Here is a 15,942-nt window from a genome sequence, read left to right as displayed (position 1 = left end):
AGATGTTTCAGGTAGACCTCAGTAAACACTGGCATGCACACACAGCATGCCTGCTGCCACTCACAAGCCCTCAGCTGCTCCAGATGTGGCTTAATTTACTGCGACTTGGCTAATCATGGTGATTAAGGATTAATTACTGTTAATCACTTTTACATAAACTGGTTGGCAGTAGGAGAGCTGTGCTCTGTGAAAAATGCCACACAAGTGTGTGTAGTCAGTTAGATGGAATGGGGCAGAGCTGGAAGCCGCCAGGCCTCCCAGCCGGGTGTTTCTGTGGGTTCATGCTGTAGCTCTTTTACTCATGAGCACACCAGTCAAAGGAGGTTAACCTCTAATAATTCTCTGCATCGGTTAATACTGGCCCCATACTGCAAGGCCAAGTTTGTACTGAAGGTATATGTAGATTGGTGGAGTTTTGGCTTTGCTAAACAGAAGTCATTGTGAACATATTTTTTGCTGACAGGAGAGGCATTGTCAATATTCAACACAGCAGTTGTCTCCTGGTCAGCCGAGGCTAAACAGACACCACTGGGCTCTGTGACTGTCCTGCTACGGTAGATAAGAATGTGAAGGAGCATAACCACTGTGAGTTCCATTAACACAGACTGACAAGGGAATCACAGGGACATCAGGGGGTCCGGGATGAGGCTGACAACAAAGCCGCTGCACTGTGCTCGTACCCCCCCCACACCCACCCACTCACCCCCGCCCCCTGCGCAAGCTGAGGGTGGCAGTGTGGTCACCTTCCCTCCTTGGCCTGGTTTCACACTGACATGCTTGTCTGCTCTCCTGAAGGAATGGCTTTAATAAGGTAGAGCAGATCAAGGCGACTGTTAATGACATGGCAGGCCCAGTCAACACAATGCCTGAGGCCATGGATGGCCCCAGTCTGGTACATGCTGCTGGACGCTCACTATCTCATGTGGGACACACAGGACACTTGTCTCGATGCTCTTTAACTGCTACCCATCCTTTATGTGGGCTGAGAGGTTGCACAGTGGAATGAACCTGACCCGACTTCACTGAAAGACGAACTGGTTTCCTTCAGAATCCTGCATTTTTCTCTATTTTATCACACACATATGCATATATATATATATATATATATATATATATACACATATATACACACACCCATACACACACAAAATAGAGGCCTCTTGCCTAAATGTGAATAAACTTGGCTAAGTGATCCCCTTTGTTTTGAAACAGGGCATTATTGCATTCACAAATTTAGAATCCAAAAGGTATGTGAGGAATATTTTTATTCTGTGTATATTATTTTATATTTATTGTGTATGATTCCTTGAATGAAGGCTCGGTTGTATTGACAAGCATCTCCATAACCCCTTGTGGTACAGTAAAATACATGTGTGATGTTAGAAATATGTTCCTGGTAGGGCATACAGAATATTATACAAATATATAAACACAGACTAGCTATGACACTAGCTATTCTGAAAACCCGAAGACCTTCTGCAGTGTATCAGAAGAAGTTAAGACAAGTTAAACTTTTGCTGCTGGTGTTTGCGTCATCGTCACCATCCAGCCAGAGATTGCCATAGCCAATAAAACAGGAAAGACAATCTGACATTGACAGATGCTACTGGCTCCAGCTACAGACGTGTCCACAACACTGTAGACACATTCATAATTTAGCAGGATTCCAAATCTCAGTCTGACTGCATGACATTTATTCAATTTTGAGTTTTATTATTAGAGGGTTCACACCGTTTTGTGTCCTTAATTAGCCCATGACGCAAAAAATGCATTTGTTGATACTAACTAGCTTTCAGGGGCCACTGCTTGTGACCACATATGTTAATGGCAGGTTTGTGCTTTAGTGAAGTGGCTCCCAAACCCGACCTCAGGACCCCCAAAATAAATCTGAGGGGTCATGAGATGATGGCCAAGAGTAGATGGAAGTTGGAGAAGACCACAAAGAGACTATTCTTTTTTTTTTCAAACCATTTTTATCTTTCTTGTGAGATCCTGGATCATTTGTCGGGAAAGACGGGAAAATCACTCTTTGGCCAGCTCATAGACATCTGTGACGAGGGGTCGCAAGAAGGGAAGGGTCTCTAGCCGAAAGGCTCAAAAATACTGAAACTCTTTTTGAAAAGATTGTTTGCTCTCTTTATGGCCCTGCAGAGCAGAATGAGTTAAAGATGAGAGCCTGAGGCTGTTGGTGTATTAACTTCAATGAGATTAGACAGGGAGATTGGGTCAGGCCTTCCGTTCATCTAAAGGAAAATGTTTAATTTAAACAAGTGTGAGTGATAAGTAATAAAGGAAGGGTATGTCCACGGTACCACAGACTACATCATTACTAGTGGCCCTAAGGCCTTGGTGGAACTTAATCTAATTACCTTAATTAGTGGTATCTGCAGATGACAGGAGTGTGTGTGATCAGTGTTTCTTAACAAAGACTATGCTGCTCCTTTCTCCTCTGAACTGGTGGTTACAAAGCGGAGGGGCCACGTAGAGGATGAGAAGGCAGCAAAGCGCTTTAATGTGAAGGCTGTCAGCTTCACTCCTCTTGGTTTTCACCCTCTGAAGAGCACAAGGCCTTATCGGTTTAATTGACTCTTTATCTTTTTGTTAATTTCCCCTTTTGTGCAATAGCTCCCTTTCTACCTTTTGATATGTCCTTATACGTTGGCTTTTGTATGACTTACAGGAAGGGGTTGTATAGATTACCACATTTCATAAAAAGGTACATTTCTTTTCAACAACACTGTTAAGTAGCTCAGTTGCTTCTTAATTGTCTCCATTGTCCATTAACCTCCTTGATGTTGTCTGTTAACCTTTTCCCTTAAAATGAATGAATGATTTTGTGTCTACGCTTTGAAAGTAAATGCAATAAAATTATTTTATTCTTTACACAGCCCAGAGCCCCTTTTGCGCATATCTAATGAGTGAGGTATGATTTTATTTTGCTGGCAGGAGTTTAAAGACTTGAGTCTTTACAAAGGCAAACAGAGGGGACTTAAGGGGAGCAGGATTTAACAGTTTGATGCCTGTCGTCTTCCTCCTGGTGTATGTTGGTTCTCTTTCCATTCCAGTACACTTGCGACTGTATAATGAATTATGCCGATGTTGAATTAGCATGTAGCTGTCGCTTCGGCGCTGGTGCCTGCCTTGTGACAGGACCACCGTAGCACAGGCTGGCGTCGAGAGAGGGGGCTTCTACTGTGATTTATTAACTGCTGAAGCCACAATGAAGTGTGCCCACTGAAGCACCAATGCAAACAAATAGGGCCAGGGCTGTCAGTGTAAATTCAAGCAGACAGGCTGACCGCAGCCTGACCAGAAAGGGTTAATTATGCAAAAGCGTTTGGCTTCCAAGTCAAGTTTTTAAGCATGAAGTGATTATTTGAGGCAAGATTACATCACAACTGTTTCTTACTTCATGGTGAATATTATTGGGGAAAAAACACATTTCTTTTTATCATATGCTGCTTTTATTGGTCAGCTCCAAAATATATTATTCAGCAACAATTCAGATATCTTGTGATTTTTTTTTTATTTAAAAGGATGCCATGGAAGCAATGTTTGTTCAAATTTGCTGATACAGCATTTTATTATTATTATTAGCCTTTTATTTTAAGTGTCAGTTTACAATTTTATTTTTGCATATTCCAAATCTGCATCTAGAATGCAGAACTATTTGCATAATCCTTGCAAATTGATCAGTACAGCTAATGAAGATGATGATCGTGCTGCTGAGATATTTTTCCACCCAAATAAAATCATGAGTCTTATTCTAAGGGACCAAAGAAGTTGACTACAGAATAGCTGTCAAGCTTATCAAATGGCGATAATAATTTTAAAAAGCTAATATACCAGATACCCTCAGTTTTGAAAAACATCTTTGATATGATGGATATAAAATATTAGCGCTCATGGCCAATGCCAATTACTGTTTGTCTTTTTGCACAGCTCTTTCCACACAGTCTGTTTCAGACAGACGTGTCTCTGTTCAGCTGCTGTGACAAGCTAACGTTACTGCTAGACAGCAAACAGTGCTACCGTTAGCCACCTGTCTTCCATCTACATGGTTGGATCTGTAATGCTTCTTCACATTACTTCTCACATTTTTTGGTGTCATGATTATCTGTTCAGCACTGAGCTTTAGCAAACAGATCAACGATAGCTCAGTTTGCACCTGTGTAGTTTGAAGTCATATAGATGGATTTTTTTCTCAGGAAAGACAAACCTGACACAGCGAAAGTTCGAATAAGCTGTGTTGGAGCTGAGCTGGTACTGGGTGATACTGCTCGGCAACAGAACAGATATGAAAAGATCACAGGTTGTGACTTTGAAGTCTCGTGCCCTTTCTAATCAAAGTGCTCTTTAGAAATGTCAAGCCAGCCGGTTGTTGATCCGCCTGGACATGCCGTCACCTGACCGGCATCGCGTGTCACTTTTGGCCAGCTCCCCCTGTGCTGCTGTTGGTGATGTAACACTACGGATCGCATTTCAGCGTCTGGGTGCAGAACGGAGGGCCTCCAAAGGTGTCCACCAGTTTGAACCAAAGCACCCAATCTCTGTCAAAGGCCTTTATGTTTGGCCGTCCATCTCGCTAACTGTGACAGAACAGGCCAACATCATTAATTAAACATCAGGCTTTCCCACAATCACCCCATCGCCATGACAGGCTGCCATGCCAACAGTCCCTGTCGACATGCCTTCGAAATCTAGAAGGGGATTACATATGGTAATGGTTTCTGACAGCCTGCCATTTGCTTCCGTTAATCTGATAGGATAAGATATCTGGACTGCAGAGCATGGTGTGTTGTAACTCTTTGAGTCTGGCATTGTTATGCTATGAAAAAACAGAATCATTCTGAAGATGCAAGCAGTGTCCTGGAAGAAGTCTTAATCCCCTGACAAGCTTTTGATAGGATCCCAAATATTGTCACTGACTCAAAGGTGTATTTTTAGACCTGGACCTCGCTTGTATTTGCTGTCAATTTTAATATTTCTCACATTTATGAACCCCTGTCAAATACAGCGAGAGGATGTGACAATCTACAACAGACCTGCGTCCTTCTCCAGTGATAACATTTCTCCAAAGAAGCTAGTTATGATGCTAGCCTCAGGCTGCCAACCCACTTTTGTTTTGCCACGGTTCATTCCTCTGCAGAGAGAGTTTATTCTCTGGTCTTTGTTCAATTAAGATTCACCCCAAACTCAGAGTTGCTAGTAGTTTAATTAATATTTTAATACCCACACCCATCTTCATATGAGGCTATGAGCCAATCCTCTCCAGTGACTATTATATGGGGAACAGAGAATGTTACATATGTGCTTGCTGAATACAAGCAATTGGAGTGGGGGGTGGGGTTGTAGGCGAGCCGCTCTCCCCCAAATAGGGACGTAAATCATCTCTGAGCATGATATTCCAAGCTTATACTAAAAAACTAAAAGCCTTTTCCTTCAGCTGAATGGGAATGAAATAAATATTTCCAGATAAACAAGTTAAACATCCACCTCCCCAAAAGCCAGTTGCCCTGAGCTTTTATTAAATATCTATTTGATTTGCAAAAGGCCAGATACGGAGGGGTTAAATAAATGTCATGTTCCTCTGTTCCAGTTTACTTTCCTTGTCCTGTGACATTTTGTCTCGCTGTGTATACACACAGCAGTGAAACCAGCGACCAGTGCACACCCATCCTGACCCGGTCCGTCCTCGCAGAGATGCTTTTACGCCGTAAACACATGTAGCGGTTTCCTCCCAACATTATGCCACAGTCGTACATCCTGTATGTTGTTAGTAAATCCATCCACAGCCAGAGCCAGTGTAAGGATCTAACGTTTTTATTCGTATTAACGTACAAAATAAAGCGAAGCAATAAAGCCCCGCTCCTGCCTCTTTGGGAGAATTGCTTGTCAACAACAGCAGGGAGGAATAAGGCATCGACTGACAACAAGCCATCTTTGAAACGCCTCCAAGAGGGAAATGGCATCCATTAGAGACATACAGAAAATGTGTGTTCGCTGAGGGGGAGGGGGGTCCGAATCACACAGGCACACATACACAAATATGATTGTTTATCCCTGGGAGAACCTTCAGTGTTTGTCTGCGGGTGGCTAAGTAAGTTCACCAGCACTATTGGACAGGGAGTGCCCAGCAGACTCAAGGCTCGAAAAACATTAGGATGAATCAATTAGGCTGCCATTAGCCAATAAAGTGGCCCTCACTGAGTCGTGTAATTATGACCCACAGCAAAGCCAATTTTATGGAGGCACATTATCCCTTTCTTTTCTTTATTAATTTTATTTGTTTGAGATAATCCCTCCATGGTTTTAATTATGTGCTTTAGGTTCAGGGTGGAATAAATAAATCATCATTTGCTTCCATCACATTCCAAACACTGCAGGTCTGCAGTTTTCTCCATGTATCTACCCGATCGCAAGGCAAGTGATTGTTACCATTAAGTCTGTCATCGTTAGAGGGGATCACACTGATTAAATTAAAAATGAGCACCGTTGCATCCTTTCCGCAGAATCCACATTAACCCCACTCGGATCAGGTTCCCTTCAGATTGTATGATAAGAGGCAGCAGGAAGAGCTGATATTATAGGCAGCAGCTACTTAGCTTGTTCCCAGCTCAGAGGACACTGTGTAAGTGTGACAATGTGCTGTCAATGAGGGATGACAGTACACAGCCAACATGGCGTAATGCATTGTTCCTTCTTGGGTCCCTCCTGACAGATGCTCTCCAAGACAGCTGGATCAGCAGCAAGACTGGAGCTGGGATCTGGGCTGCGTACGAGCGGCGGATGTGATATGCGGCTGATTAGCGAGGGTGTACACATGTCAACAAGCAAGGCCTGGGGATCATGTTGCAGTTTGTGTTAATTGTCAGTTTAAGACACGTTTACCTATTTATTTTGAGGACAGTGCTCGGCTTTGAATAGCTTAGTCCTTTTGAGCGCAGTCATTTGCTTTCTATTTGTCCGTGACCTTTCTTATTCCATTCTTTCTAAAAAAAAAAAAGTCAGCCTACTAGTGTTTTTTCTCTTTGCCTTCCAAGAGATCTCCTAAGGAATGACCTTCTCTGCAACAGCTGTTCTTATAAGACTGATGTTGGAGGTGCTTCAAGCCAAGTAAAATAAACACTTCATGAATGTTAAGCTGGAACTTGGCAGACGTGAATCGAATCGTTTCTGTGGACACAGGGATTTTTATGTTCCATTTTCATTTGACAGTCGAAACGTTTTATGAGTTTGGGAAGAAATCTGGCCTCTCTTTTTCAGTAGAAGCATCTGAGAAGAGCTTCCTCCCCTTTATTTGCTGGCGCTCTTTGAGTTTTGCTTTTACTTTAGTATTTTGTGACATTTTTTTCTCCTACCCCTGTATTCAGTTTACAGGGTCAGGTGAGTTATCCAAAGCAAGAGGCTTAGACGTTCTGTGAATCTTCTGAAACTTGTAACCCATTTTCACTCCTCGCTTGAATACTAAATGCAGCTTCTTATGGTGCGCTTTCGTCAAAATTGTCAGTTTTCTGTCTTCCTCTTTGAGTATCTGCTGCTATGAGTTGTTTTCCCTCTGAAAATGACTTCCAGAAAGTGCAGCTCATTTTCCTGCATGGGATATTGTGGTGTGCTCTCATTTTAACACCCACTTCAGTCTGGTATTTATGAGGTGGTAACTATGGAGAAAAACTGCCTCTCCGTACTGGAGAGTTTAGGAGCCGGGGAGCAGTGGGGGCCTCTGCTGAAGTACGTTAACGAAAGCGGACAGGCGGGTTTAGAGTTTCTGATGGAGCAGGTTTGATCGGGTCATAACGCGGCTGCAGTCGCAGTGGTGCAGAGGTAAGGCGGCTGTGAAGCCATCCGAGATTATCCCCTCCGAGCTCATCCATACATTACAGGAGTGATGAAGGAGTCTGGGTAATGAGACAGGATGTTTGTACAGTCCCGCCATCCCAAGAGACACCCTACCCCACCCCCCACCTCCTCCTCCAACACTCCTCCCACACTCAATCTACCTCCCGCTGAGCCTGTGGCCTGAACCCCTGACCTCTTCCACTCGCCAACAGTTGCCATATTTGCATTTCCCTTCCACTTAAAGTCAGGAGGAAGGGGGGTTACTGAGGGAGCCCCCTCCTCTTCCTCCACCAGTACAGCAGGCGTCACTCTCATCCCAGTGACCCCCTGCCCAGGCCTACCAGCCCGGACAGCAGTCTGGGGTTAATGCACCAAGCACTCCCATTGTCTCTGAATTAATGAAGTGCTCCCTGCCTGTCCCTTCTCATTCAATGACAATGAGACAAATGACAAATGGTAACGTTTTAAATGGCTATCGACACACGCGGGGCGTAAAGTCACAGAGTCACAGCCTTTGTTAGCGCTGTGGCCAAGGCCCCGTGACGATGATGTCGGCTGCCGTCGATGTGCTTTCGATGTCCACTCTGGGATCAATTTGGATCCGAGCAGCGGCAGGATCACACAGGAGAAGGTGCTTTTATATAGAAATGGATGGTTCTCAGATGGAGGAGGAAGAGTCAGAGTCTGGGAGTGTTCTCACCTCAGAAAATGGAAGGTGGGACTTGAATCTTCTTAAGAATGGCAAGGGAGACCTCTAGTGGGAGGCAGAGGTATCCGTCCACACTGCTGAAGAGTCTCAAGATGACCATTTATTGCAGTGTGGAATACTTCAAATTGAAAGATGTCAATTGGAATTTAATATTAAAGGATGATTAATAATCCTCATTCTCTGCTCATTTTCTGTTGTTCTGCTATATGCCAGCCAGTATTATCTACACTTATATCTGAAAAATGTCTTGTTTTGTCCAAAACCCCAAATGACTGAGTTTACTGTCACATGAACAGTAGATTAAAGAATTGGTGAACAGACTAATTGTCGCAGCTCTAGTTAAATCAGCCATCTACTTAATATGGGCGAGCAGATGACTGGATTTTTACGGGCAAAAGTGAAAAGGGGTTCATACGTGAGCCCGATGCCACTGATAGGAAATTATTATTATTTGGCAGAAGTAAAGCATTTGGGTTACGTTTGAAGACACAGTTCCTTTGTTGTTAACATTGATTTGTAAAATGCTATCAAGCTGCATTTCTGGAGAAAGTTGTGTTTTTTACCCTAATTAATAAGGGTTAAACCAGTTTGGCTCTGCAGTGCTGTAGAGGTGCTTCATTGTTTAATCCTCTCCTTTACTGAGATGATTTGTCCACATACTCTTCACCAGCAGCCTGTGCGCTTCAACATACTGCACCAGTCTCACTGAGTGGGTGAATGTGCGGGTGCAGCTCAGCGGTGTCAGCCGTGCAGTCAGCTGACAGCTTGTTACGGTGCATCACGCCACTGTAGGTGTGACCTTTATGACTGACCTCTGACCTCGTCCTGTCATTGCAGTGCTGAGTATCCGCGGAGCCCAGGAGGAGGAACCCCCGGATCCCCAGCTCATGCGGCTGGACAACATGCTGCTGGCGGAGGGCGTCTCCGGTCCGGAGAAAGGCGGAGGTTCGGCGGCGGCGGCCGCTGCGGCGGCGGCCTCAGGGGCGGCGGGGGTGGACAATTCCGCAGAGCACTCTGACTACAGGGCCAAGCTGACCCAGATCAGACAGATCTACCACACAGAGCTGGAGAAGTACGAACAGGTGAGGAAAAGTACTGGAGGAAGGGTAACGCTCTGTACTGATGGTTGTCACATTTTATTTCACCATCTGAGGCTGTTTTCTGACACTGAAGCGTTCAGACAAGAAAACTGCCCTCAAATGTTTAGTAACAACAGCAAAAGAACCCAGAAACAAGTTGGGGAACGACATTTAAAAGAGAAACTGATGTGGCAAAGGCTGAGACATCTTAACCTTTAGGCCCTAGTGTGGGGTATGAGCCGACAGCTCTGCAGCCTACATTGCCCATGATCCCACTGGATTACATCTGTTTGTTAGACCCTCCTTGCCTGGTAAATGCCTCCACACCCCAGGTTTTAATTCAGGCTTTCCTTTAAAAGTTCATATTTTTTCAAGCCCAAGCCAAGAGAACCCTTGTGGCATCACAAGGGCTGGCTGAGGGCTGCAGCTCCATTATTTCCATTATCAGTTTCATCTGTATAAGAACCCTCCAGAATGTCTGTAACGGTCCAGACGATATTAAATGTACAATGAAACAGAGAAAAGCTGCAAATCCTCACAGTTGTTTTTGGTTTTCAATTGTTATATTTTCTGCCTAATGGTTGACTAATTGTTTCAGCTCTTCTCGGGTCACTTTCTCATTCTTGTCTCCTCCAGAGCTACAAAGGATGAACTACAGCTCCCACAGGTTGAGTGGCACTTGTCCTAATTACATTTTATACAAACAATACAGCTTTACTAGCAACCACAGAGGACGTGTGTCTTACAGAATACAGCATTAGGACACGGAGAGAGCTGAAACAGCCAGTCAATTCTAGACAAAGTGTTTCAAGTAAAAATATAGAAAGTTCCCTAATGTCACCTACTCACTTGTGAGGATTTGCTGCTATTTTCGCCCTATTTGATAGCAAACTGATTTGTTCTACTGATTGGACAAAACAAGACTTTTGATGAAGAGTGATGGTCATTTTTCCACTAAAGATTTATCCAATACTTCTAGTATCTGGACATCTCTGACCTGCAGAATAATACAAACCATACAGAGTCAATGAATGTCTGTGTTAACATAGATTTCACAGGCTGCTTATATCATCTGGTTCTCACCAAGCCAGGATCTGCCTTAAATCAGGTGGCAACCCTTGTAGCCTCAAATGTTTCCTCATTATACATCACTGTCAGTAAGAATTCACTTTAGATTGTGTTTTCACCCCAGAATAGTCCAGCATATGCAGTCTGTTGTGTGCCTCTGTGTGTATTCCAAGTATAGTCTTGAAAGTCTGTTGGAGGGGGGATGATTTGCTCTCATTGCCTTGATAACCGATGCATTCATGACAATAGTATCGCTTTCAGATGAATGTGAGTAAGACAGATGAACACGCAGATAGACAGACACAGACAAAGCCTGACACGGCTAAATCCAGAGAGAGATCGACAGGAGAAGAAGAAATAAAGAAGAGGAGACAGTAAGAGACACAGAGTCGGAGTGTAATATCGTGGCAGATTCACGCCTGGTGTCACACAGGGGGGATGAATGAAACGTTGTGGCATGTTCGTCTCTCAGGGTGGCTATGCTGTGAAAGTGTGCGTCTGAGAAGGGAACAGCTGTCATTGGTTCCTCTCAACACGCTGCCATCACCACTTCTGTTAAATATGAAATATATCAGTGCTTATATTCCCCCTTGGCTTTGTGAGATAGCTTTGCTCCAGAACTACATTAAGCTGGATTTTTGTTTTTTTTTAGATACCTCTCATCTGTGAATTTTAAACACTGTTTGTCATTGTGTGTGTGTGTGTGTGTGTGTGTGCGTGTGTGTGTGTGTGCAGATGTGCGCTTCTGCAATAGACAAATTAAAGTCTCATTCACAGTTTTTTTGACCTTAGGGGAAGTGTTTTTGTATACTTTTCGATTCATTCCTGTGTGAATGTGTGTGTCCTCATTACAGGCGTGTAACGAATTCACCACCCACGTGATGAACCTGTTGCGGGAGCAGTCTCGCACGCGGCCAATTTCGCCCAAAGAGATCGAGCGCATGGTGAACATCATTCACCGCAAGTTCAGCTCCATCCAGATGCAGCTTAAGCAGAGCACCTGCGAGGCCGTCATGATCCTGCGCTCCCGCTTCCTCGATGCCAGGTGTGTGTCCTTGTATACGGTGGGTGTGTTTGCACATTTCCATTCTGCGAACACCATGCTCCGCGCTGCAAATAACCTCCCAATTCAACTGCGCCGCAAATCATCACGCGCTTCCCTCTCAGCCTGATATCCATATGAATGGCAGATGTAGGAGGCCTATCATGCCATAAACATGCTGTAACACATGCTGTTTTGTTACTTGCCACACACACTGGGCCGGTTTGCATCTATAGATGCCATTTGGACCAGCATAGCCTGCAAAGCAACACTGGCCAATAAGAGTTCCCTGCGTGCTCCATAACGCTAACTGTTTCCCTTTTTTAATGTAATCGCTTGTTCCTTTTGATGCGTGTTTTGGATTTGCATACATTTCTCCAAGGATAAATGTCGCTCAAAGTCTGAGTTGGAGGCATAACATTTAAATGAGGCATGCGCTCCCTTACAAAGCTCCCTATCTATTCTCTTGCAAATGATTGTGGTGGTGCAGTAGCGAGGGGAAGGGGAAGGGAGAGGAAGAGCAAAGCTTTCACTGGTTGAGAGGCACTGCCATGCTCGGCTCCGCCGATTAATCTACTGGCTGCTGGAACCCATGCTGAGCACATTTACATATTCTCAAGCAGGCGTTTGGAGTGTGGGACAGAGATTTTAGCACAAATCTCCTCACCGGTGGATACATGCATAGAGATTTTACAGGGTTTCCCTGCAGCTTATGTAAAGCCCTCGTTAGATGTGGCACATGCAGACATGACCTGATAGGTGCAGGAGACAGAGGGTCAGTCAACGCATGGGCATCAGCGTATGACATCTGTCTGCTTTAAGGTGTTGTGTGTTTGTGTGTGTGCGGGGGGGGGGCTTGGAAAAAATTATGTTAGTATTTCATCTACATTTAGCATGCTGGGATACTAAGATTTTACTTGGATTATCTGTGTACTATTATCTCAGAGTCAGATTTCTTTTATAAGAAACTAGCAACATTTTTTTATGCTATTGTCAAATATGATGCCTGAATTTTGATTTAGACATCAAAGCTTTTTGATACATTCCTTAAAATGAAGGCAGCTCTGATTAATATGTTTATATTCGCAATGGATGAAATGGTAGTGGATAATGTGAAGGGGTTCACTCGTTAGTGACGAGCCCAGAGAGAATTACCCCCTGACTCAGCTGTGTGGGCCTTTTTAGGGTCTTTCAGCTCGCTGTTTTGGTTTTACAGGCCATAGTTTTACTGTGTTGGTTCAGTCTCACAGGCTCCATTAAGCTCTGTCTCCAGACACAGCAGGCAGCTGTTCTCAGCAAAAGCGCTCTGATAAACCCACTGAACACTAAGTTAGCAACTACCTGGTGAACATAGTGGAGCATTTAGCAGCTAAAGAGCCAGATAATTCCCTCAGGACTTAGTGGAGTGAATGTTGTGCTTTCATCAGGTGGCCAGAAACGCAATTTCAAGTAAATGCTTTTTAGATATCGGTTTTTTTTAAACTTAATTTTTTTATATATCTGATTATCGGCACATATTGCCATTAAACCTGTCTGTTTTCAAATGTTCACCCACAGACTTTGAATTGTTTTGGCTTTTCAACAGCTAAAACAAACTAAAGCAGGATTTTGAGTGGGTTGTAATGGCCCTCTGCGAGTTCTTATTGCTGCTGCTTATTCTATTTTTTTTTCCAGTGCTCATAAACAGTGAAGCAGTTCTGGGCCAAATTGTTCTCTTGACAAAATGTCTCAAAGCAAAACCGCTGCTGAATTCAAAGCTCCTAGTGAGGTAGAGGTTTTCACAAAGCAAGGACCAGGAAGGCAAACCATGTTATTAAAAGACCAGTACACTATCAATCCAACAGCTTGAGTTTACATGATTGAGAGTAGCATTGTGTCTAGCTGGGTCAAACTACCAGGATGTCATTTTTGGAGTCTGGAAGAAAGCCATGAAGTGAATAAAACTTGTGCAAAGACAAATTTGATCACTTCTTGTTTAAAGTATTTCAGTTTTAAAGCCCCTGTGGATTTTCTCTGATTTTTTGACTTTAGTGACTCCTAGTGGTGGCATCAAAAAAGACACTGGGATTGATGTTGTGATCAATGCAAACAAGCTTCTTGAACTTGTGATGCTCTTTTTGCAGACGGAAAAGACGAAACTTCAACAAGCAGGCAACAGAGATCCTGAACGAGTATTTCTACTCGCACCTCAGTAACCCCTACCCCAGTGAGGAGGCTAAAGAAGAGCTGGCAAAGAAGTGCGCCATCACGGTGGCCCAGGTACACCCCACACCACACCACCTGTAGGAAGGCTACTGTACACGGAACAGTGAGACAAGCACGATTTCTAATGTGACGCAGCTGTGAGCGTCTTGGCAAGTAACCTAATAATAAGTTCTCTGACTGTCATGAGTACAGACAGCTCCTCTAATCTTTTAGCAGTAGCTTTCAGTGAGACAACAAAGGACTCAGAGTATAAATATGCCATGTCGTAACTTTGTTGTCTTCTGATTCAAACCAGACAAAGCTATTTTTGACCAATGACTGTTTGTTTCTATTGAAGTAACACAAGCTAAAGAGACCACGGCTGTCACAGCTCTGACTGAGTCCCATCCTACAGTGGAACAAGTTTTCTTGTTACACAAAATACACAGTTGGTAAAAGTACCTCTGTGAACTCTGACACAAAATGGACACAACTGAATCCCCTCTTTTGATAATTCATGTAAAATTCTTTGTTTCATATTATAAAATGAATGTGTTTGGCTACAAGTAAAAAAATATAAAAAAAAATTGCCCAAACTATGAATTTGTTGGAAAAAAATCAGTAGGTGAATGAATTAGTTTTAGCCCTACTTTGTGTGGAAGTAAGCAACTGAGACCATTAGCACTGCAGTCATTTGAGGCATGTCCAGTGAATTGAGGATTTTCTATAAATCTCATTTACCAAACATCTAAAGACACTTGAGATGTTTGTGCCAGTGCTGCTGATGAGCAAAAAGACTCAAATATTTCGGCACCTTGTTTTTTTCCATCTTTGCATTCTAGTGCTCAAGTTGTTTCAATCCTGTGTGAATTGATAAAAAGGAAAGCAATGACAACACCAAGGTAAACAGCAGTTTGTGTTTTGAATCCATCATTTGGGAATGGATTGTTTTCTCAATTGGTTTCATTAATTTATACCAAGTGATTTGAGGATGCATCTGGGCCTGATTGTGGAAGCTGCTCAGTGGCTGAATGATTTGTAGAGTTTCCGTTTCCTGGCCATAATAAAGGAGAATGTTTACCTACTCTGTGTATTGGAAACTTTGCAGGATTGATTTGGTTTTCATTTTAATGTTGTTTATCATTAGCGCTGGGATTACCCCCCTGGCTTCATCTGGGAGTCCATTAGCAGTAATGGGTGTTAGCGGATGTTGACTGATTGGTGCTTGCGTGAGTTCTGATGATAGCTGCAGTCATGGTGACATAATGAGACTGTTATTGGCAATCATTCCATTCTGGCACTAATGCAGATTCACAGCACCAGTCTATGTAGCCCCTACCTCTGACAGAGGCTCTCTGCAGTGTTGCACATGCCAATAAGGCCAAGCAAGCTTAGGAATACCCTTATTTTGCGAATGTGGAGAGGCTCTGTATGTTGCGATTTCATGAGGACTAAACTATATTCTCTTGTTTGTCTGTTCAGGTTTCCAACTGGTTTGGGAATAAAAGAATCAGATACAAGAAAAACATTGGTAAGTTCCAAGAAGAAGCCAACATGTATGCTGCAAGAACTGCCGTCAATGCGGCTAATGCATCCTCACATGGAAGCCAAGCAAATTCACCCTCAACTCCAAACTCTGCAGGTGAGACAGGAAGTCCCTGGCTCTGCTCAGCTATTAGCCATGTACCTCCACTCTTTGCATCACTAGAACCAAGCAACTATTGCAGTATATCAGTTTGAGGCTATTTCAATGCTGGTGCTGGTGGTTAGTAAGGAATAAAAGAGTTAGGACAATCTAAAAGGCAGTTCTTGTACGACGACCATGTCTATCACCTGGTAATGCACCATTATTACATTAAACAGGTCAAACTTTTCCACTTGACAAACACAACTACCCCTGTAGAGAAAAGCTGTGTCAGAGATTAGCCAACCTGAGCCCCATGCCAAGTCTCCCTATGCTTACTATCCCTTTGTCTTCATCTCAATTAATCAGATTCTTCATGTATGACTGTTTAACTCTG

General features: G+C 43.5%; 1 protein-coding gene across 3 annotated transcripts in view; it reads left to right on the top strand.

The window, feature by feature from the left end:
- pbx1b (pre-B-cell leukemia homeobox 1b) overlaps positions 1-15,942 on the top strand; it is a 52,314-nt gene that overhangs the window by 30,775 nt on the left and 5,597 nt on the right. For 2 of the 3 annotated variants that reach the window (XM_070831929.1, XM_070831928.1), the window contains exons 3-6: positions 9,386-9,630; positions 11,550-11,740; positions 13,861-13,996; positions 15,404-15,563. In XM_070831929.1, the coding sequence (XP_070688030.1) occupies positions 9,386-9,630; positions 11,550-11,740; positions 13,861-13,996; positions 15,404-15,563 (732 nt within the window). The remainder of the gene's footprint in view (positions 1-9,385; positions 9,631-11,549; positions 11,741-13,860; positions 13,997-15,403; positions 15,564-15,942) is intronic. The other variant, XM_070831930.1, reaches the window with a different exon arrangement.

The sequence above is a fragment of the Pempheris klunzingeri genome, chromosome 6 (assembly GCF_042242105.1).
Source record: "Pempheris klunzingeri isolate RE-2024b chromosome 6, fPemKlu1.hap1, whole genome shotgun sequence".
Taxonomy (NCBI): domain Eukaryota; kingdom Metazoa; phylum Chordata; class Actinopteri; order Acropomatiformes; family Pempheridae; genus Pempheris; species Pempheris klunzingeri.
The sequence above is the reverse complement of the archived record's forward strand: the minus strand, read 5'-3'. Positions and strand labels throughout refer to the sequence as shown.